At 44.2% G+C, this 24,070-nt stretch overlaps 1 protein-coding gene across 1 annotated transcript; it reads left to right on the top strand.

Moving 5' to 3' along the window:
- The first annotated feature begins 604 nt into the window (after positions 1-604).
- On the top strand, positions 605-15,694 carry LOC115818851 (axin-2-like). Its single transcript, XM_030782347.1, has 10 exons — positions 605-1,431; positions 3,836-3,976; positions 6,910-7,012; positions 8,940-9,080; positions 9,751-10,202; positions 10,568-10,744; positions 10,968-11,195; positions 11,472-11,567; positions 12,423-12,596; positions 15,568-15,694. Exons 1-10 carry the CDS (start codon positions 608-610, stop codon positions 15,692-15,694), a joined length of 2,463 nt encoding a protein of 820 aa, XP_030638207.1. The 5' UTR covers positions 605-607.
- The last annotated feature ends 8,376 nt before the right edge of the window (positions 15,695-24,070 follow it).

Genomic DNA, 24,070 nt, shown 5'->3' with positions numbered 1-24,070 from the left:
TCACGATTGTTATACGCTAAAACGCTTTTCCTCCCTGAGTATTTGATCGTTAAGTGTGCTCGAGTGTGCAATACCGAATACTATCATTGTAGTGACAAGACCGTGTACTATTATTTCATGGGGACAAGTGATTGTTGAAGAGGCGAATGTGAAATCACGATGCGAACTGAATTCATCTGAGTATACAAATTATAACGTTTGCAATCAGCGTTACCAGTGCACACAAACCTACAGTTAAGGCAGTACAGTTAAGGAATGTTGATCATTGTGTCGTTAATTTTCGTTTTATATCAGTATCTGATTACAGTGCGTACCCCACTGCTGCTTGCAGTAAACGCATTCGTTACATGACTGTAATAATCGATTTGCCCTCTTGTTTTCCCATAGTAGTGGAAAGATCTATAAGCCAACCGGGGTCTTGAAAGATCCGTGCACTCTGTGTTCTACCCCTTTAAGTTTTGTGAATCTGGTTTTGATTAGATCAATACTTTCTGTTGCAGATAGAAGAAGAGCAGAGAAGCTCCCCTGCTGGCCTTAGAGTGTGAGGAGATTAGAGCCGAGCTCTGAGCAGGCTAGCGGCACACACAGTCACAGTCACGGTGGAGCCATGAGCAGGGCGCTCTCGGAGCCCATCGGCAGTAGTTTCAGAGAAGATGCACCTCGTCCTCCTGTCCCAGGGGAAGAGGGTGAGGCATCATGTCACAGTTCTTCCAAATATCTGAAAATGAGACCTCTAAACAAGGCTAAAACCGCCGCGGTCGCACTCCCCGGCAGCACGCCGAGGAGAAATGAAGATGGGTTAGGGGAACCTGAGGGGAGTGCCTCCCCGGACTCCCCGCTTGCCCGGTGGACGAAGTCTTTGCATTTTCTCCTTGGTGACCAGGATGGTGCTCATCTTTTCAGGACATTCTTAGAGCGGGAGAAATGTGTCGACACTTTAGACTTCTGGTTCGCCTGCAATGGGTTCAGACAAATGGACCTCAAGGATTCAAAAACGCAAAGAGTTGCCAAAGCTATTTACAAAAGGTACATCGAGAACAACAGCATCGTTGCCAAGCAGTTAAAGCCTGCGACAAAGACATACATAAGGGATAGTATTAAGAAGCAACAGATTGACTCGGCGATGTTCGACCAAGCACAAACTGAGATTCAGTCTACTATGGAGGAGAATGCTTACCAGATGTTTTTGACTTCTGACATATACCTCGAATACGTTCGCACTGGTTGCGAGAATGCCGCTTATGTAAACCACAGCGGTCTGGGGAGCCTCAAGCTAATGTGTGGCTATCTTCCTCCCTTGATTGAGGACAAGGAATGGAGTTGCAATGACTTGAAGGCTAAAGCACTGGCAACAGTCGTTGGATTATCGTCAAAAACGCTGCGCGCGACAGTATCCATGAGGACCACTGATATGTTGGAGCTTGGATACAGGTAAGCGAATGAAAATTTAGTTTGTCGTCTGTATAGTCCTGGTGATATGTCCAAAGAGAACAGATGTCCAACGCATTAGTGTAGAATATCCAACATAAAAGATTCAAAGTTTATTTGAGTCTCCGCATGCGATCTTATGGTGAAATATAAACGTATTTATGATGAGGAATTTGATAGAACATTAATTTTCAGTGATTATACGTCATTTATTTCTGTTCGGAAGTTATCCACCTTGCAGGTTGTTAGCATGGGAAAACATCTATGACAATAGTCGCTCCTGTAACGCAGTCTTGAAAATAGCCGTCAGTTTTCTCACTCTACCTAACTTTGCCTTGATACGCTCTCAGATAGCAGCCGGATTCAGTCACTTGACGGGTTTTTCTAACACTCTGTCAGCATTGCAGCGTCATGCTCTGGTACTCTTCAGTTTTTGTAAAGCATAGCTGTTTGAGCCAGTTTGGTCACCAGTCACATACTCGCGTAGTTACTGGAGCTGCCAAGGATTGATTTTGTTGTTTGGTCAAAGATGAAAGATAAGATGTTTCTGGGAAGCCTTGGGGCTCACTCCTTTCAGATCTCTTACCAAATATCATCCAACAGCTGCAACCCCTTGACAGTGGAAACATTGTGAAAGTGTGGATTTTATGCATGATTTTGCATCAAAGAGGAGTTTTTAGAGAATTGACCAAACTGCTCTTAGTACATCTGCACAATAAAACAAGAGGCATCTGGGTACAATTATAGTGGAATGGTAAAAGTTTCCCATTCTTTGTTTTGTTCTAAGATTACATACTGAAATTGGTTACTCTAATGGAAACCCGTCTTTCCCTCTGTAGTGAATATAATGTTAGAACACCCTTTTTCAGTCTAATAGAGAACACATAGAGGATGGAGGCAAAATAACAGATCCGATCCAAAGCCAGCACCTTAGTTCAGATCATTCAGCTGTGTGCGTGTGTGTGTGTGTGTGTCTTTAAGTGTTTCTGTGTGTCTTAGTGCGAACACACCAAGGAGACAGAGTGTCCTAATGTTTTACTGTTAGACTTTAGATGTTGTTGTTAGAAGGGCATCTCTACCACTTCCTGGTGTTATCCCCACATTCTTCATTTTCACTAAAGAGAGAGAAGGAGAGAGAGGCCCACCTCCCTTTCTCCATGGCTTGCACCAAACTCCCTATGTCACTGAACTTCTATCTGAAACATGTGGAACTAATTTCACCACTGCTCAGACAACCCCCCCCCCCCCCCCAGCCCCTCACCCAACTCCCCCACTTAGAAACTCCCCACTTTAGTCTCCTACCAGAGCAGCTCTTCAACTACTGTTCCCTTTGCTTATGATTTTAGGGCTTTTTTTCCCTCCTCTTTCTACTGCCGTCCTTGTCTCTTTTATCTCTACTTTTTTTCTTTTTTTTTTTTTGAAAGAATCCCTCTGACAGAGACTAAGCATGCGTTAGTGAGCGAGAGAAAAGGAGAAAGAGAGAGAGAGGGGAAGGGAAGACAGGAAGGGGGAGGAGAGCATGAAAGAAAGGAAAAGCAAAGGGGGAGAGAATGTGAGCCCAGCTGTGCTAAATACCTGACTCTGTCCAAGACCCTCCAAAGGTCAGGTTTGTGCTGGGGCCTTAGGCTTTAGTCATGCTGCGTCTCTCTCCTCACAGAACTCTGGGTAGTAGGCATTCTCATAAAGCTCAGTGCCCCCCCCCCCCCCTCCTCCTCCTCCTTTCTTCCTTTCCTCCTTTCTTTTTCTCTTTCCCCTCTTCTCTCTCTCTTTCTCCCCGTTTCTTCCCTGCTCCAGCTTTTAAGCTCAAGTTTTCTCCCCCTCCCTAGCAGCTTCTTTGCCAGTGAAACAGGAATGCAGCACAGCAGGAGAGAGTAGAAAGAGACTTTAGAAGGAGGAGGAGGAGGTGGCTGCCAGGGAGGGGTGGGAGGTTGGAATGAGGGAGAGAAAGAAGGAAAAAAAAGTGAAGCCTGGGACTGAAAAAAAAAAAGTGCGGGAAGTTTTCCCAAACAAAAGAGGTGTAAAGATAGGAGAACATGGGGATGTGCCAGTTGTCCATTGATAGTGAGGCTGCACCAAGTTACCTCACTTTCAACTTCACTTGCCCTTTAGGGCAATGGAAAAACAATGCTAAAAACTCAAACATAATCCACAGTGTTGTCTTAATACACTGGGGGGGGGGGGGGTCTGGAAGTGACTGAATGATGAACAGTGAATGATGAACAGACAATAATCATTTAAGTTTGGACAAGATATAACGATATTTCACGGAGCGTTTTTCTGACTGTCGAAACCGAGCCCAACTAAAATACTTTAATATTTATAACAGAGTTGATTAGAGTGTTTTTTCTCTCTCCACACCGAATCGGCCAGTAGAAGATGTCGCAGAGTTTTCTGATCTGATTTTTAGGTCTCAGAGACGAGGGGACCCCGCGAGCCCATACTTTGTTAATTCAGGCCACGTCTTTGCCCCTGCCAGCAGTGCCAACGACAGCGAGATCTCCAGCGATGCGACGACCGACGACTCCATGTCGATGACTGACAGCAGCGTGTAAGTATCTCCTGCCTTTAATTCAATCTTCTTTTTTTCCTTCTGTCTCGCGTGGATTTACTGGCACATCACTGTCAACTCTGCGCATCAGGTGGGTCAAAGGGGTACATAAATTCTCCTCTTGGCACCGTTGTGTTCATTGAGCTACAGTATGTTCTTATACATATCAACAGAATGAGTTAACGTTTTAATATGGTTAAGCTCGCCTGAAACGCAACCCACGGCACCCAAAGTCCTCAGAAACCCTTCTCTGCCGCGTTTCAAGTAAAAACGTCTTTTCACATGGAATGTCACCACTTTCTTTTGAGAAGAAATAAAATACCTCCTCTTTTTTTTTTTTTTCCAGACAGAACTCAGCGGTCTATTCTTTATTATCTCACCATTTCAAAAGAAAAAAGAAAAAGACAAAAAAAAAAATTAGCTGTTCCGTCTTAAAACAGAGCTCGTAGGGGGGGAGGGGGGGGGTGTTGGCGGGGCTTGAAAGAGAGGCTTAGTTGCGTGGTGGTATGATTCCCTTCTAGCAGCCGTAGCGTGATGGGATCAGGTGTCAGGCTGGCTTTCTCTGGGAGTGGAGCAACAGTGGAGGTGGTGTTGTTGGGGTAGGGTGAAGTGAGGGTGGGGGGTACATACTCAATTCTGGACATTTGGACGGGTCACCTGGAATTCTTCTTCCTGCCCAGATTTAGGGTCCCACCCCTCATCACGTACCCCTTCGCTTCCCTCCTCCTCCTTCTTCTTCTTCTTCTTCTTTTTTTTTTTTGGCCGGAAACTTAGCGTGGTAGCGGGGAACTGGAGTGCAGGGAGTGAGAAATAAAGTGCACGGAGGATGAAAGGCTTAACTGAATCGCTTTCAGCCCATTGTTAGGCTAGGGGAGCTTAGGGGGATAAGAGGGAGGCTGGCTGCTTTGAAAATTAGTTGCACAAGTGAATAGGAGATCCCCGTAAAGCAAGAGCATATGAAAGAGTCTGGGCTGTTTTTTTCCCCCTAGTCCTTGCCACCATGGTAGATCCACTAGTGTTTAGGAGGGTTGACTGAAAATGAACTTTTTGGTTGAAGGGGTCTAGATCTCAAGCTTGATTTGTGTATCGGTTTTGTTCTTTTTTTTTTCTCACCTAAAAAGTAGAGTAAAAGAAGCCAAAGAAGAGATGGGTACCTGATTTTTTTTTTCTGGAACTTTCTCTGTGGTCTGTATTCATTAGCAGTGTAGTCACTGAGTTGTTTATTTTCTAGTTCTGTCTGTACCTCAAGCAACCCTTAAGGGTAAAGAGAGAGACACTAATTCCCCCCAAAACATACCACCGATTACTTCTGAATGTCACTCCTATTTGTCACTTGGGTTGTCGTCTTTCTGGCCCAAAAAAAAAATGGATCAAGTTTGGACATTATGAAACTAAAAGACTTGATTATCTTTCTACATGTACAAAAAATGGCCAGAGAAAAGCCCAAAATGGTCTGTATTTTAGATTAGTCCTAGTCTAGTTACCGCCTCTGAAAAAGAGGTTTCTTCTCACAGAGGAAAGCAGCCCCTGTTTATGCAAATAACCAAACACCAGTGATAAAATCACATAAACTGAGGAATCCTGCCAAGCTTTGCATAGAGAGCTTGACTTCATCGGCCTCCTCTAATATCCCCTGCCTCCCCCATTTTTTCCATCTGAAATAAAGGTATTCTTCCTCTTCGTTGGGGGAACAATTTGATTAGTATATCTTTTTATAACAGTTAAAAGGCACAGTTCAAATTTGAATCTCATTTCGAGATAAAGGAAGGGGGGGGTGGTTTTTTTTTTTTTTCTTTTCTTTTTTGCTTATATCTTATTTATGGATTTACTCGGACGCTAGGGAATGCTACTGCGCCAACTTCAAACATTACCTTATCTTACAAACCAGCCTTTTGATGTTGTAGAGATCAGAGACTCTCTGCAGAGCTGTTGCCAAATGAAGATGGCAGTGGATGCATATGCGCATGAGTGTGAGATTTCAAAGAGCCCGCAAAAAAAAAAAAAAACGCCTTTGGGCTAGGTCAGACACTTTGGAGTTTTAAAAAGGCCAAGATAATTGGCCTGGCTTAAATGGCTGCTAACTGGTTATGCATAGGTTGAGTTGACAATGAAAACAATTAGAAGAAGACAATTCCGGAAAAGGAAACCAATAGATTTTATGTACACAAATTGAGCAAGATTCTTGCTAAGACGGTTTTAGCACTTCTAGCTATTCACGTCTCCTGCAATGTCCTGCTATCAGAAGCGAACTCCACGTAATATTTCACTTTTTTTGGACTTGTTTTGCCCTCACAAACAAGACTGACAAGGTAGATGTACAGATGAAATGTATCCTTTTTTCCCCTGGCTTTAGTTATAGCGGTGGAGTTCTTCTGAAGAACAAGAAGACATTTGCAGTCAGCTCTTTTATCAGCGTGTTTGAGAATTTTCCATATCTCATTTATGGCCAGACTCTGTTTGTTTTTAACTCTTCGTGTTAGTTTGTGCTGCTCTTTGATACGTCTGTAAAGTGCTGGCCAGGGGGGTTTTGGGTTGATGGTGGTGTTGTTTTAGTCACTTGAGTGGTCCCATCCAGAGCTGTTAACAGAGGTGTCTCGCCTTGCTAATGCACTTAATGTGGGTCATCTGAAAATGTTTTTTTTTCCTTTCCCTTGGGGGGGGGGGGGGGGGGGGGGGAGTTCCAGAAACATCTTAAAAGGAATGGTAGGCTTGTGTATCCTCAGAGGAGATACCAGTTTTGAAGAAACCATCAAAAACCGAGAATTCGAGGGTTTCGGATAGTTGTGATGTTTATCATGTGACAACGAGCAAAGTCAGTCTAGATCATATATGCAGCTTTGACAGAATATGTTAGGAATTTTTTTTTCTTTCTTTTTTTTTTGTTGTTGTTTAAAGGTTTGTTGTTGTTTTTTTTTGTGTGTGTGTCACGACAGAGACGGGATCCCGCCATACAAGCTGGGCTCAAAGAAACTACTACAGTGGGAGATGCACCGAAGTGTCAAGATCAACGGACAAGTCTCACTACCCCACTTCCCTGTAAGGAACATCCCTTCTTCGTTTTTCTTTTTTCTTTCATTCTTTCTCCCCCCCCCCCTCCCTCCTTCTCTCATTGTGCTTAAAGATGTGTCATTTCAACATCTGACTGTGTCCCCCTTCCTGTGGGATTCTGGCATGTTTTTTTTTTTTGTTTTTTTTAAAGCGTGCTTGTTTTGACAGACTACCGTATTCTTCCGCTCCACTCATTTTCATATAAAAGTCAGTAAATGAAAGACAGAATTAGCATATAGCCCCCCCCCCTTACTTTTCATCACAACACCACACACACACACACACACACCCTCGGTCTATGTGCCACCCAGCTCTGTAGGATCTCCAAACAAGAGGCTGTTGCTGTTATATTTTCTGCATAAACAAGCATTTTAGGTGCATATTGAGGTTCAATATTTCTCTCAGCTTTATTTTAAAGAAGAAAAAAAAATAGCTTTATGATGCAGCGAAGGAGTAGGAATAAGAGGGGACAGGGATGATTGTTATAATGCAGAGGTCAAGTGGTCAAGATCTTTAAAAGGGGATCCTGAACTGATGCTCCCCAAATCAGCTAGCTAACTCCCCAAAGACGTGCCTTTGATCTGAAGATGAATGGAATCAGCTTGTGTGGCTCCTTTAGTGACAACCTCCTGCTGAGCATACCCACCACCCCCCGCCCCCTCTTCCATTTTTGTCACAGTACCCCCTCCCCCCCCCCCCCCCCTCCATCCTACCCCATCTCTCCCTCTTTCTCTTGATCTCCCCCATTGAGTGGCTCTCAGTAGCTTGTGGGAGCTTGAATTGAGGAAGGGAGAGGGGGGGTTGGCGTGGCTACGAGAACCAGCTCCCTGAGTCGTGTTGGGGGGGCGGGGACTGAAGTCGAGAAGAGGTTGGGGTTTTGGGCGAAAAACAAGCGATATAATGCGCGAGCGCCCAAGTGCGTATACTTTCATAGAGAAGGGGGGAAAAAAGACGCCGCAGAAGGGAAGAGCGTCTTTTTCTCCTCTCCCGACTCTCGTTTTCCTCTCTCGTTCTTCCTCTCCCACTTGAACTCTTTTTTTTTTTAATGTCTCCCCTGTGATTTTTGGAGATGACTCCTTCTCCCAGGATGCACCAGGCTCCAGGCAGCAGGAGCTCTGTGTGGCGTTAGCGAGACAACTCGCCCAGCCGCCGTAACTTTTTCTTCTTCCCTTCATCCGTCTCCACAAAGAGACTTCAAGAATCTAAAGAAAAAAAAAACATGCCAATATCAAGAAAAACGAGTGCATGAAATGGAAAGCGAAGTGGGGGGGGTGGTTTGCCACATATAGTTGAAGGGATCTTGTGACTACTAACTCTTTCGAGGCAGCTCGCTTGCATACAGGCAGAAAATAAATTGTACTTTCCTTTCTGATCTCAGCAGTATTTGACTCCAATATATACCCCCCCCGACCACCTCCTTCCCCCATCTTCCTCTTCGTGAATGCACATCTCCCAATCCTCTTCCTCCTTTTTTTTTCTCTCCTTCATCTTCTTTTAATTTTGTTCCCCCCCTTTTTTCCTTTTTTTCCCTCTTTATCTGGCTTTTTCTCAGAGATTTAAAAGCCCCTGTCCCTCCCACCCCTAGTGTGTGTTTGATGTTTGACAAGGGCCCTTTGAAGCTGGCTGACTTCTGAGTGTTAGTGCCGATGGTGCCGTGCTGCTGTGGAGCAAGCAGGCAGGGGGCTCCTTGGAGCAGGATCAGCTCCCGCCAACGCCTGGCACTGCCACGGGCACGGTTGGCACTGGGTGGAGGAGGGGTTGAGAATAGGGATGTCAAGGGTGACTGAGGAGTCAACACGAGTACAAGGACATAGGAGAGCGATAGTACAACCCAAACACAAACTTACACGCGCGCGCACAGACACACTCTCTCATGTTTGAGTATTCAATTATCTGTCTCACCTTGACTTTCCAGAGGACACACCGGTTGCCAAGGGAGATGACCCCTGTGGAGCCATCTGCCTTTGCAGCTCAGCTTATTTCCCGACTGGAGAAGCTGAAGAGAGAGCAGGAGACGCTGAGTTCTCTGGAGGAGCGACTGCAGCAGATTCAGGAGGTAAGACACACCCTGTTAGCACTCATAAGGTCCAGGATCAGGAGCGGTCCTCAGCTCTTCTAACGCAGCGGATTCAGCATGAAGCAGAAGAGGAGGAACTACTGAAATAGTGACAAAAGGCAGCTGTTTTCATTGAGTCCCCAAAGCTGCCCCTCCCTGACCTTTTGAGCCCTAGGTTGACCTTTGGCCTTTGGACACTTCATTAAGGTCTTCTTTAATGGACTTCAGTTTAGTCTTTCATAAGGCATCGCCATGTGCCTGCACTATACATAGCTGAGTGTCTTTGAGGCCTTTAAAATAGGCCAGAAATATTGATGAGGTAAACCAAGAGGGCTTTTTTTAAACGGTGTCTCACGAAAAGGCAGTAGTGCTGAATGATGTATAAACCTAAGGAGCTAGAGTTGGCAATATTGTGGAACTTTTGGGAACCTTTTTTTTTTAACCTCAAAGAAGCTTCCAACTTCAGTGATATGACAGTTTGGGGTTTTTTTTGAAATAGCTAGTTCTTGCCATTCTCAAGTTGTAGACAGCGGAAAATCAGTTGTGAAAAATTTTAACTTGGAATGATTTTACGAGGAATGTACTGTGTAGCCCAGTTAAGGATGTTTGAGCATGTAACTTTAAACCTTCTGCTCTGTGTGTGTGTGTCTGTGTGTGTGTGTTTGTGTAGGAGGAAGAGCGGGATGATGGTGACATTCCTGGCAGTGGCCACCTCCACCCCCCTCCCTCTCTGGGCCTTCTTTCCTCTGGGCCGTGTGAGGAAGACCCCCAGGCCATCCTGGATGAGCACCTCTCTCGTGTCCTCAAGACCCCCGGCTGCCAGTCGCCCGGCGTGCCCCGCTACTCTCCCCGTTCCCGATCCCCGGACCATCACCAGGGACCACCCAGTAACCTCTTCCCGGGCAACCCCTGCCCCACCACGGGCAAGACGCCTCCGGCCCTGGTCCGCCCCGCCACCAAACACATACACCACCACTACATCCACCATCACCACGCCGGCTCGCCCAAGAGCAAGGAGCAGATCGAGGCGGAAGCGGCACATCGCGTCTCACAGTGTCTGGCTCCTGGAGGAGCCGACTACTCCTTCCATCGCTGTCACAGCCCAGCTGAGTTCACTCCAGGGTGAGTCAGACTTAATGACTGTTTGCCAGAGGATCCTGGAACAGTAGACGTCTATTTTAGTCAAGTGTGTTTGCGCTCCAGAAGTGGAAGTAAGAAGGTTTTCATTGAACTGTTGCCATGGTTATGATCCTTAAACTCTTATGAGAGTCTTGGCAGTGATCACTTGATAATGTAACCTCACATCGGTTTATGTAGGTATAGCACGTATACTTTGCATGTTTTCACGTTGCCTTCACGCAAAAGCCTATTTAGTATAAACAAAAAAAACCCTTTTCCATACCGTTAGCAGCTGCTTTGCGGCTGCTTTTAGCAGTAGTTGAAGAACGAAATGTCTTAATGTCTCTGTTTAAATTTGTTTATGACAGGCATTCGGGTGTGTTGTCCAAGCGACCCAGTAAAGCGAGCGATGGTGTTAGCATGTGCCAAATGAATGGAGACACTGACACCTCCCCGCAGTTGCCCACTGACGGCACTGACCGCTCTCAGAACGTGTGGCAGTGGATTTTGGAGAGTGAGAGACAGAACAGACACAAGCCACACAGGTGAGTTTACAAACGCAAACATCCACACACCAAAACTAGCCTGTAATAAACACCTTTCTCAGCTACAGTGATCGTAATCGTAAATTCTTAACGATGAACTTACACACTAAACACGTAATGTATAAATCTTTTTTGGGGGGGGGTTTGGAAGGTAATGGACCTGTGCTTATGTATTTCTGTGTCTACGAGTCGATGACTGACTTTCTACAACTTTCCGCCACAGCACTCAAGGGCCAAAGAAGTCTCACACCCTGGAGTCCTCCAAGACCCTCTCCAGTCGAACGCCAACGTGGGGAGGCGGCGGCGTTGGCAGTAACCTACGTGGGCATCACCCAGGCCACCCGTTCATCCAAGACCCGGCCATGCCCCCTCTGCCCCCACCCAACACCCTCGCCCAGCTGGAGGAGGCCTGCCGACGCCTGGAGGAAGTCTCCAAACCCCCAAAACAGAGGTACGCTGCTAAGCCCAAACCCAAAGTGTTAAAGCTCTAACAGTTACAATATACTTACACTTCTTCACTGTTGGCATACTAATGGCATCTTTGAGATTTTTTTTTTTTTTTTTTGCACTGATTTTTAAAACAGACTTTTGATTTTTAGCCTAAATTCTAGCAGATATTGATTTTCCATCTAGTTCTTATTAAACATAGAAATGATCTTATGGATTAATGCTGTTTTCCCGCACATGGTTTCCTCTCCTAACTCGATTCTTTCCCCAAACTCCACAGGCATTCCACATCCAGCCTCCAAAGAGACAGAGGTCACCCATTACCTTTCACAAATGGAAGTACACCTCTCTCCAGTCCAGGGCTTCAAACCGACGAGTATGTATCCCTCCTTTGTTTTATCTTGTTCTTCCACTCTCTCTCTCTCTCTCTCTCTCTCTCTCTGTCTCTCTCTCCTTTGTCTGAGAAACACAGGTGCCTTTGGGCCTCACGCCTCAACCTTGTTATGTTCCTCCTTTTTTTTTTTTTGTTTTCTCCCCCAATCCGACAAACGTGTCACACGCTCAAACATACTAATTAACAATTTCAGCAGGATTTCTTTTTTTTTGTTTTGTTTTGTTTGTTTGTCTCCGTCTTGGTAGTCAGCGGGGTTGTGTTTGAAGCCTGCCCATAGCCACCTGACAGGCTGGCCCTTTTTAGTTTTAATTGGCTGACCTTCAGCCAGCCAGCTGTCTTGGGCCAGGCAGCCGCCATCTGAAACAGCGCTAACAAAGCCCTGGAAGTGAATGAAAAGCACTGCGTCTCTTTTGGGGACTTGCCCTTTGGCCACCTCCACCCCCTCCCTCACCCCCCCCATGACACATGTTGGTCCAGTCCACCCTCTCAGCACATCGATGCAGTGGCAGCTCACGGGCCGACCTACATCAGTACTGTAGAGGGGAGGATCTGCTGAAAAACAGACTCCGCAAAAATAAGAAGTTCAGGCTGCGTCAAGCCTGAAACCTTCAGACACACATCTGTCAGTAAAGCCACGCCATCCCAGAATGCTTTGATTGTGTTTCTCTGTCCCGGCATAGAAATGGCAAAACAAAAAAAAAAATTGTTTACAAAAAACACTCTGTAGTCCATTCCCCCACGTCACCACAAGTAGATGAAGTAGATGAAGTCTGGAGGGATGAGAAGCAGCGTCCTGATGGGTGTGTGCTTTTTTTTTGTGTATGTGTGTGTGCGTAGATGGAAAGAGGTAAAGAAACAGAATGGCCCTCACTGCGGCGGATCCTCGGGCTCGGATCTGGTCGTCACGTACTTCTTCTGCGGAGAAGAGATCCCCTACCGACGGCTGATGAAGGCACACAGCCTAACCCTGGGCCATTTCAAAGAACAACTCCGCAAGAAAGGCAACTACAGGTAGGCCTCCACTCCTCGATTCAAAGATTCCCTTTGCTTTGGGCTTCAGGTGCCATTGCATGAAGTCATGGTTAGATTTTCTTCACTACGCTGCGCCCTGGATACCTTTTGTCTAGAAAAGTGGACAGGTTGGGTTGAGCCAAGTCCTCTGTAATGACAGAATTCGAAACTGTCTGAATTCAGAGGAAACTGACGGATCTCACTCGCGTTCTAGCTTTTCAGAAAGTGCGTGTGTGTGTGTGTGTGTGTATGTGTGTGTGTGGTAGGTAGGTAGGATGGTAGGAAGGTTGAAATAAGGAAAAAGACTCCGTTGGGAGAGGCAGACACTAGGCGCACTGTACCAAAAGGAAAACAGGGGAGAATTGAAACAGAGAGCCTTGGTCACATCTGCTCTTGATTTCCATGTTAAGGCACTCTTAATAAGCATGCCTTTGAAGCCTAAGCCTTTTCTTTTATGCACATAGAGTTGCGCCATTCGCTGGGATTACATCAGGCAGTATCAAGGGTACCTTTTTTTTTTCTGGCCATTTGTAATTATAGTCCTGTACTTTCAGCATGAGAGTTGAATATGGTTCTCGTGAGCACTTTAAAAAAAAAAAGGGGGGGGGGGGGGAACCCAGACAGACACAGAAATCTGAAGGACTCCAAACATGGGAACGGGTCCCATTCAAGCAGATGCCTAAAAACTGATGTCCTAGAGGGAGGCCAGTAGTGATGGTCCGCTGTCTTGTGGTCTGTGACATCATTAGGGATTAGTGTGTGTATGTATCTTATACAGATCTGGGATCAGTTCCCAGTGAGAAGCTTCTTTTATTATTATCAGTCCGAGCATAGGAAGGTAACTCCAATTCTTACCACTCCAGGATTCATCTTAAATGCTAAAGCCAGACGTTCCTGCTCTGTGAGAATACGTCGGCTTGGATCTTTCATGGATCCCTCACGAAGATTTATCAGAAACACCAAAAATAAGATACGGATTCTTCTGTCCACAACGCATGGATCGAATTTTTGCCGTAACTCTGGAAGAAAAAAAAAACACACACACACACACACACACAGATTTCAAACTGATTCCTTGAGTGGGTCTGAATGTGTGGAGTTAGTTCATTCAAAACATGGCAGAAGTTCAAGAAAGAACAGTACAGGAGAGGCCTGCCAGATGTTATTGGTGCCAGATGTTGCAACGAGAAAAATCTCGCCACATAAAACATGTTCCATTGGAAAGACTTCTCTCTCCTATCCTTCTCTACACGCCCCCCCCCCCCCCCCCTTTCCTTTCCTCAATCAAATTGGATCAGCCTTTCACGTTTGAAATTTCACTTGGAGAGGATGCGACTTTTCCCTTGCAAAAGAAAAATATTAGTCATAAATACACAATTATTTGGTCCAAGGCAACTTTCAGAGTTGTACTTGGCACAGCTTAGCACTCAGAAATTAACTTCTTCCTTGTTTTGTCTATCAGGGTTTTTTTTTTTTTGTTTGTTTTTAATGAAACTGTAGTAACCTTCAGTAAGGGCTTTAGACGTGTCTTCATGCTAAAAACTACAGTGAAATGCTACACAGTTTTCAGCCCCCCTTTCAGACACCCCCCCCCCCCCACCAAGACTGTAAAACACAACTGACTTCCCCATACACACACACCACACACACACAAATAAACACACAAGCATAAATATACATACATCTACACACAGCTGTCAGCCACTCATCACCTCCTGTCATTGATAGCCAGGAGCTCCATTTGCATTTCATTACCATTAACAAAGACAGAGGAACAACAGCGAGGGGGGGGGGGGGGGGGGCCGTTCTACATGTGCTGTTTGTATGACTTGTTTAGCGTCACTCATAAAACGGAAAAAGCTCCAGGAATTCCAGAACTGCACCACACATGGGGAAAATGAGGCATTTTTCCATTACAAAGCTAATCATTAAAACTTCCCTGCTGATTCGCACTCTATTGAAAGTGAGGAGCAGAAATCATTAGGAACTCGGGAGATTTGAGGGTTGAAAACGAACCCCCCGGCTTTTTCGGGAAACGGGGTAGGGGTGGCGGTCTAGTTATGCGACCCCTGTGACCTATGGAACACCCTCCCTGGCTAAGATACTCACCCACCCACTGCCCCCCGAAGGCTCAGCCTGAATCCAGTCTCCCAGACTTCCAAAGAGGGAATGCTTCTGCCCCCCCCCCCCCTCTCTTCTCTCTCCTTCTTTCTTTCTTTCTTTTTCCACATCTCTTTTTCTCTCTATTCTCTGTCACACTGCCCTTTTGTTACCCTTTTGTTTTATTCTGTCCATTTCCTCTCTCGACTGTTCTAGCCCCCCCCCCTTTTCTATTTTTCTGAAAACCTGAATGCTTTGGAAAAAAGGCTTACCTGACAGAGGTGTGTGTGTGTGTGTGTCGGAGGGTGCGTGGGGTGTGTGTGCGTGTGTGTGCGTGTGTGTGTCTGTGTATGCGCATAGTTTCCAGCAGACTCTCAGGCACCTAAAATTTCAACCTTTGTGACAGAATGCCCCTAATTTGACATGTAGGACTTGCAGGAAAAGAGAGGCTCAGTGTTAAAAGCTCTTCTAAGACAGCATTCAATTAGGCCTTCAACTTTAATGAGACCATTTCAAACTGATAGACATCTTCAGCGTGTCTGACTTCATGTAATGACAGAGAATTTCTCTTTTCTTTTTTTTTCCTTGGTCTGTTTTCTTGCTACTACATTGTCACATTAGGTTTGAAATGTAGAAGTATTACCCCCTTTGCTTGAACCGTTTGTAGCACTTTCAGGTGCCGTAAACTTTTCGTGATTTAGTGTCCGTGGTTATAGATGTCTTCTGTTACTTCATTCTTAAAAGGACCATTAAAATGAATAACCTTATACCATACTAACCTTAACAGTCAGCTCGGGTTCACACAGGCATTTACATGTGTTTTAGTTAGCATTTCACAGCTCTGATGGAACCCGCTCTCTCTACGTTGCAGGTACTACTTCAAAAAGGCCAGTGATGAGTTCGAGTGTGGAGCTGTGTTCGAGGAAGTTTGGGAAGACTGCACCGTGCTGCCCATGTACGAGGGCAAAGTTCTGGGCAAAGTGGAGCGCATGGACTGAGAAGCTCCAACAGTCCCACCACCAACCAACACATGCACCATCCTCCTGCTCAACCTTCTCCAAGAGACCGGGAAGAGACTCTTGATGCAAACTCCCAAGTTGTAATCTTTTTTTTTTTTTTTTTTTTTTTTTTTTAAAGCTAACTAGAGTTTAATATATCCAAATGACTGCTAGTTGGCGCTGTGTTTAAGCTATTGAAGGAACACTAAGAACCAATGAAGAACCCAGAAGATGGTAAAGCATATGAACACGTATGACCTTGACCTTTTTTTTTTTTTTTTTTTTTCCTAAACCAATCAGCCTTAGAAACACATGTTATAAGGGCCTTCTGGATATGGTAGTCATGGATTGGCTGCTCTGAAGTTTAAACCACTAAAGCTGCGGAAGACTTTTCGTGAGGGGCGGTGGGGGGGGGGAAATCGTGCGCTCCGGCAAGGCGTCTTCGCCTCGCTTACGACAAACGGAGCTCAAACCGCACCCTGTTGCTTTACCTATTGTACTTAAGCCTGCATTCAAATGCCTATACGTGTGCATATACATACAAGTTTTATATGTATAGATACATGTATTCTCTACAGATGCTTTTTTTTATTATTATTTGAAATTTTTATGAAATATTTATTGACGTGTAGTAAAGTCCTCATTTTCCCAACCCCCTCAAGTCCAGGTCATGGACAAGCTGCTTTGAGTTTTTTGGGAGGAAAAACCTGTTTTCTTGTTGTAACTAATATAACAGCCACAATTTCCCTCTCTGTGTACATTCATTTCACTGAACTCTGAAGATTAACCCAAGTTAAGTTAAATTGTCAACCCTGTCTTAATCTTATGCTGCTGTTTGTTCATGCACTCTTATCGGTTTCTGTCCAGATTAAGATTATTCGGTGATGTACACAGTTTATTCCTGGGGTTTTTTGTTTTTTTCTTGGTTTTTGTTTTAACTATTATTATTGTGCCTTTGTTTGTGGACCAGACATTGCACCAGACGGGATATTAAAAAAGAAAGAAAAAAAAAAAAGAAGCAGAGAAGAAGAAAAAAACAGCAATTGAGACTCTACTAAGAGACCAGGAGCCTAAGCTTTACCATCAGATAATGGGAGTGTTTTCACTATTAACCATTAGAAACCGACTACAACAACAACAAAAAATGTTTAGGGAATTTCAAGCGCCTTTCCCATAAATATAAACTCTTGAATTGATCCATGTCAAGCAACTGGCACCCAACAAAATACCAAGCCTGGTATAGCTGAGTCGTTGCTTCACTGTTATGGTTCTGTTTTCACTGTCTTTACTTGTTCCTCGGTTATCCATCTTTCAGGTTGAGCGCCTGTACATAATAGATTGATTCTTTGTGATCTGGGGGGAAAAACACTAAAGTTTGTTTGTTTGTTGTTGTTTTTTTTGTTGTTGTTGTTCTTTATAATGAGTACAGCACCTGTGCCTACATGGACCCCATACCATGTGCTACCCTGATTCAGGGTGTAATATTCCCTTGGTTTTTAGAAGGGCTTTATGTTATAAAGATATTTTTATGCTTTTAATAATATTATGTGCATCATGTTTTGGTTTGTTTTTTGTTTGTTTTTTTGGTTTTTGTTTGCTTTTTTTGTTCAGTTGTTCTATCTAAACTGTAAATTATACATAATACAAAGAGTTTCAGTTAAAGATTTTACTTTGACCTATAATTATTGTAATTATTAAGAGATGTAGCCTTTATTAAAGTTTTATATTTTTCAAATGAAAATATTGTGTTTGTTTTGATGGATACTCAGGGATATTGTTCTTGATTTAAATAAGGATCCATAAAAAAAAAAAAACTGCGAATCAAATCCCTATTTGAGGTGACAATCTTTCCGACAGGTTTTCTAGAATTGATGATGAGTAGTTAGCATTATTAGCATGGGCAAAACTGGCGGCACAGCCAACGATTCACACACTAATACACCACCAAGAACTGATTACATTGCTGGTTGTCAACAGAAATAAATTGCAAAACACTGTATACACAACTCAAGACACCCATTTTTTTACGTTCTGTATCCATAGACCAGTAGAAATATTTCTTTATTCTTAAGGATCTAAACAATGGTTCTGCTCTTTCTAAAGTAATTCAGCGTCTGATCTTCACTCTCTTTACTCTGCTATCCAAGTATACTTCTTGAAGATTCATCCAAATCTTAATTCTCTCTTATTGCTTTTAATCTCTTTGGTTCAGCCTCAGAGGAGCTGCTCTCTTTTAGTCATGCAGACAGTGTATCAGTCCCCTGTTTTACTCCCAAACAAGTACAGTCACCCGGTACCCCTTTTAAGTACATTAGTGAAAGCAGTGCTTCACAAACACACATGAGAACCGAGTAAAGTCACATAGCTTCAATCTTAATGGTTCTAACCGGGCATCTGGAACCATCTTATGGTGTTGTATATGTTGTATTTTCAAGGAGCAAGGCTGTATATTGTAAATTGTATGACGCTGAATATGTAATCTGGCCCTGTATCTCAATTATTACTCTATCCATCTGTTCCGTTATAATGACCTGCATTGACTTCTGCTTGGAGAGGAGACCTCATAGCTGGCATACTTTCCTCCAACACACTGATAGATTGACTGTCAAAGTCCTTGCCCCCAAAAAACACAAGGCCAAGACCTCTTCTTTCCCTCTGTGGAGGCATGCCTTGTCAATCAAAAACCAGCTTTGTGGTGTGTAGTTAGCTGTGGCAGCTCGCGTATTTAGCATGAGAAAATGTTCAACTGTTACCACTCTTTGAACCCTTGAAGGAAACTCAAAAAAACATTTATTTTCTGTCTGCCTCAAAAGAGAGAGAGAGAGAGAGAGAGAGAGAGAGAAATGAGACTAGCATGAGAAGTTCACATTTGCTAGGTTGATTTCTTTGGCAGGATTAGACTTCTATCCTTTCTCTAAACTGTGCACTGTTCCATTCATTTTGCTATGTGTAGCGGTAATTGGCATTTAGCATGGTTTTGGCCATTGTAAACAGGCCTGTGTGACACTGTTAGAAGCGGTTCCTCTATCGTTCCCCAGGCTACGCTAGCTCACAAGGCAAGCTGGGGCTATTGTGCTACAAGCCTTTGTAGATCTGCAGAGAGGGTTTAAATCATCTTTTCACCCACCCATATCCCCCCACCCCCCCACACACACACGCACACACCCCACATCCCCCGTCCCCCCACCCCCGTCCCCGGTCCCGTTAGCATATTTAATTGCCAGGTAAAATCATTTGTTTACAATCCGCTCAATTATTTGATTGAACAGTAACCGTGAGGAACGAAGGAGGGGGGGGGGGGGAGGGGTAGAGGAGACGGATAAAGCAAGGGAGCGCGGTGGAGAGAGAAAGAGAGAGAGAGAGAACGAGAGGCTTGGTTGCCAGAATACACATCAAAGCTCTGCCTTGATGTTGATGTTGAATGGGCATTAATGGTTTCTGAAGGCAAGAGATTGCATGAAAAAAAAAGAGAGAATGGGAAAAAAAAAATTAAACCCCTCTCTTATAATCCCGCCAGCAATCTCAGTAAATGCATAAACATGGGAGCCCTCCGCCAGAGAGAGAGAGAGAGAGAGGTGGGGGAGAACCGAACGCTTAGGAGTTCAAAAGGATCTGTGAGTTTTCATGTTAAGTTTAGATTTTGAACGTTGGCTAGACTGCTGGTGTTGTGCTTCTTGCTGTTTGAACTTTAGCTAATGAATGGCAATTGTTCACACATACATAATCAGTCTTTTTTTTTTTAAAGTGACTTTTATACTTAATTCGCCTCATTTTGAAATATATAAGGGTACTGAAAATGCAATTACAAGACTAATGTTCAATAAACAAACCGTAGGCTGTGACTTCTTGCCCTCTGTTGAGACTGCTCTGTTCCCATTACAAAGGTAATTGTCCCGAACATGCTTATGTACCCACAAAAGCCTTTGTATAAATCATATACATTCCCAACAAGAGCTTACAAACTCAGATGTCTTTAAACACACCGTATTCGGCGCCATACATTTTTTGCCCTCTAAATGCCAATTTAGATTACCAGCAATTTTCATAACAGGTTTCCTGTCAATTCTGTGAGTCACCAGTTATTGTTTTCCTTTTTCTTTTTTTTTTTTTTTCCTCTCATTATTTTTGGGTTGTATTCTTTTATGAACCATTCCCATGAAAACAGCATCGACGTCTTAAAACCAGCTCTGCCTCTGTGGCTTTTACACTGAATAGTGATGCTAACCGAAACCCTTTTTTATCAAGGACAGTGGACGCCAAACCATTCATTTGTCATGCCAAACTGCCTTAAAATGACCACATGTAACAAAACAGTTTGAAAGACTATCGAGATCACGCTTTAGCGTCGACCCTCATCGTCGGTTGTAGCCCGTTTACCCCTTTTCGGCTCGGCCGTGGTGGGCCTCGCTGCTTGCGTGTGAACGTCCTGGGCAGATGGGTTTAACTGGGGATTTACCTCTGATTTAACTTGTCCAAAACCATGCTTATCCCCACTGGAGTAAGCAGCAGGAGAGGCACTTAAGTGCCCGACGTGGTGCGTCACTTGGGGTCTCTGGAATAGGACGATGGAGAAGCATAATCTTATCTGTGGACTGTTTTGATGAGACAGTTGAGGGAATTGGCTCCCCTGAAACGGGAGAGGCCCGCTGAGATTTTTGGACACCCTTAGACGGAGGAAAAGACGGGACAAGCCCGTCATACGGCGGGTGACTGTTGACAACAGATTTGCATAATGCAGACGAAGGGAACAAGGAGCAGTAACGTGTGTCCTGAAATACCTTTCCTAGTTTCTTTACCATACTATACCTTCAGATATGCACCCAAGCAGGTATGACACTGCAGCTGCCGGTAGGATTAAATGGTCCTGGATTGTGGAAACAGACCCTGTCGCGATATGTATACCTCTTTCTGCCTTTACATTCTCCTAATTAACCTTGACCCTTTTGTTTGTAAAGCGTTGACGTATAAAGTTTGTATCTTGCTAATTCATTCCCCCTTTTTCATACGTACGAGAGTACAAACTAAGGATTAAGTTTAACTGCTTCGATAGGATAAGGAAAAAGCTTGATAGGGTGCATTGCGTCTCAGCTCTCACAAATGTCAACAAGCAACTGTTTTATGATGACAGATGAGAGTATAGGACCCGGATGAAAAATCAGTAGGTCTCATTTCTAAAATAACTTTGTTCCTGCCAGCAGACTCTTTTCCTGCCCACATCAGTCGGCTCAGTACTATTTTCACATCCCAGGAGGAAATGCCTCTTATTGACTCTCTCCTCTGAGTGTCTGCTCCTCGGCCCAGGCCAAATGCGGAATGGGTGGATATTGTCTATTTTCACAATCTGCCCCCCCATCGGGCCCTGCGCACTTATATTCCTTGGGCAAAAAAAAAAGAGTTGCTTTTTTGCCTCAACCACGGTAAACATCGGGAACAATTTCACTAGCAAAGGATATATTTACAGAGGGGGTAACCACAGATCATTTTAGCTGTCCTTTTTTGTTCGGTAAACACAGAGCATTCGGACGGTCGCTCAGATCTCCCCAACATGGGATGTGACACTGCGGTCGGTGTGGGTCCCCTCGTCGTCCCGGATTGTTCAGAAAAACAGAACAGATCCAGAGAATTAAAAGCACGCTGACAATATGATGGTCTGATTTTTATGGTACAGAAAGTCCCTGCATACCAGCTCGACCAACAGAGGGAAACGCTGCTTCACCAGATCCGTGTGTTGTTGTTTTGCCTCGAAGTGACATATTTTCGTCTGTTTGATTTGAAAATGTAACTTGTTCGTTTGTGTTTGGCCGTGTATAGCGTGGTTTAAATCAATGGATTAATTTAGATTAAAACTGCTCTTTGGCAAACCCTAATTTGTAATGATTTAGCGCTCATTTTTTTTTGTACCCTGCTGAGAGGAAGTTTTTGCTAAAACTATGAAATGAAAACATCATTTAAACTGACATATCTGATTCCCTTTCATTTACTTGTTCTAAAACTTTGATTGGTTTTGATTCTGTCTTGACAGAGACAGACAGACAGGGACCATTTTGGATACAAATCATACAAAGAAGCCATATGGTAAAGATTTGCAATTGGTTCCTTCATTTTCAATTACATTAGACACCCTACCAGCTTTGTAGTAAATCATCCGTGTTGTTTGCACATCTATGTAGTAGAAAGCATTGTCATGAACCCGACGCAAAGATTTCACGTGAAACGCACTGATATGATCAAAAAGCAAACAAATCGAACGGAGTTAAACATTATACTCAGCGTTACCTAGCTATTCTAGAGGCAGTATGATTCTGTGATCCTGCTGACTTCAGGCACTCGCTGTGAGTAGTTTGGAGGTCTGTGTTGAGCGGTGGTCGCTGCATACCTCCAGACCCACAGAATAGATTCCCCAAGAGACTGTGGCCCGTGTGGTCACACCGCTCCTGGTCTGGATCTTTTTCATACACCACAGAATAACATAGAGCATGTCATGTGACCAATCATATGACTTCTCCCACTGAAATTACTCACAAAGGAATGGTTCAGACTCGAGATTCTTTTGGGTAATGCTCTTCTCTGACACAAGATCAGTTTTGATGTTGACACTGAACTTGTAATTTAAACAGGAGGAAAAATTATATTGGGTCATAAAATATGGTTTTGGTATGGGCATATTGTGACATGTGGAATGGTTGTATATGTGGAATTGTGTTTGAAGAAAATCTGGATGCAATCTGATATACAGAACGTACTTGTAAACAGGCTGACTCTAACAGTTTACATTAAATAGCACATAATCACAGTTTTTAAACAGTTCATTGAGAATAACACTTAAACAAAGACTTACGGAGGCCTAATGTTTATAGCTTTACAAACTTCCCATAGGCACCTAAGTTTGTTAGTTTGTGTGTGTGTGTGTGTGTGTGTGTGCGTGTGTGTCTGTGTGTGTGTGTGTGTGTGTGCATGTGCGAGTGCGTGTGTGTGTGTGTGTGTGTGTGTGTGTGTGCTTGTCTGAGTGAGAGTGTGTGTCTCACAAGTCGCACATTACCAACTGAGATTGTGTATTCCATCCATGCTCACACCTGTTAAAGATTGAAAAGCCTTCACTCCAGCTGTAAGTAATTTCAGTCTAACACCCAAGCAGATAACTACATCTGTGCCCCAATGATTCAGCTAATGAATAATTTATCTCCCTCCTTTTAAAACCTTTTTAACGATGGGAAAGGCTGGATTGTATACAAACCAATCCTGGAACACAACGGACTGATGCATAGACACAGCACTTTACCAAGGAGCACGAAGAGACCCAAGGCTCTAGGCATGGAGTAGATTTGCCACCCAGATACCAAGAACAAATCACACCTGGGGTTAGGGGCCATTTTTTAGCCACACTCATCTTCGCCCATCACACACTTCCCTCCATGGGGGGTATACTCCACCCGTGACCTTTCACTGAGTCATTGAGCATATTTGAGATTTGTAAGGGAAACAAGAGAGGGCACGAGACACAATCCCATTTACATGTAAATAATTGCACCAAAGTACGAGAGTGAAAACACACTAGACTGGAGCACGGTTCAAGTCAACCAGGCTCAGACGACAAAGTGCTTTCCGTCAGTCACCTGGAGAACGTGTGTGTTTCTATTTTATCTGAGTTCGGGTCCTCAGCTTTTAAAGCCGTTCTCCAATCATAAACGTTGCTGGATCTTCCGCCAAAACTCTCTTTTCAGCCGAAAGACGGTCGTAGGTCTAGGAAACTGTGAGAGAAACTAGACTTTGGATCTGTCACCATCTGGCCTCTTCTCCTTCTTCCCACGGATACAGTGACATCCTCAAACACTGAGCAGATGTGTGTCATTTTGTTAGTTTATCCTTGTGATGGTAAAAGGTTCCAGATTGAGACATTTTTGTTGCTCTTAGTCATGTACTTTCTCACTGCAACTTTCTAATTTTAGTTCCAATCGGTGTGTACCCTGTTGAAATATATATTCAGTTAACCAAACTACCAATAGCTAGGTGATTGACTGGTACTTTATATACGACTCAGGAGGGGGGCATTAATTATAGGAGCTCCTACAGAGAGTCTTCTCTGATCTTCAACACCCTCCATCATATATGGGAACCCCATAGTGTTAAGCTGATGTCCACTGGCAAGACACGTTCCCATCCCCAAGTTTTGTTGACATTCCTCTGAAAACTGGCGGCGTTGACAAGAAGGGGTGGGGTGGGGTGGGGGTGGGTGTGTGTGGAGGGGGAGGGGGTGTAGGGGGCTTATTGCCAGGAGCTGCACTTTTAACGTTTCACCCCCATGCGCTTCCCCAGGTGGATGAGAGTGGAGGGTGTGAAGGTGAGCAGTCCTCGCTACCACCAACACCTCCACCACCG

Source organism: Chanos chanos, chromosome 8, assembly GCF_902362185.1.
Source record: "Chanos chanos chromosome 8, fChaCha1.1, whole genome shotgun sequence".
Lineage (NCBI taxonomy): Eukaryota > Metazoa > Chordata > Actinopteri > Gonorynchiformes > Chanidae > Chanos > Chanos chanos.
The sequence above is the reverse complement of the archived record's forward strand: the minus strand, read 5'-3'. Positions and strand labels throughout refer to the sequence as shown.

What these genes read in the sequence shown, in the direction of transcription:
- LOC115818851 (XM_030782347.1), top strand. Translation starts at nt 608, where the DNA reads ATGAGCAGGGCGCTCTCGGAGCCCATCGGCAGTAGTTTCAGAGAAGAT. An exon ending in ATGTTGGAGCTTGGATACAG is followed by an intron (nt 1,432 to 3,835) that starts GTAAGCGAATGA and finishes TCTGATTTTTAG; the next exon opens with GTCTCAGAGACGAGGGGACC. An exon ending in TCTCACTACCCCACTTCCCT is followed by an intron (nt 7,013 to 8,939) that starts GTAAGGAACATC and finishes TTGACTTTCCAG; the next exon opens with AGGACACACCGGTTGCCAAG.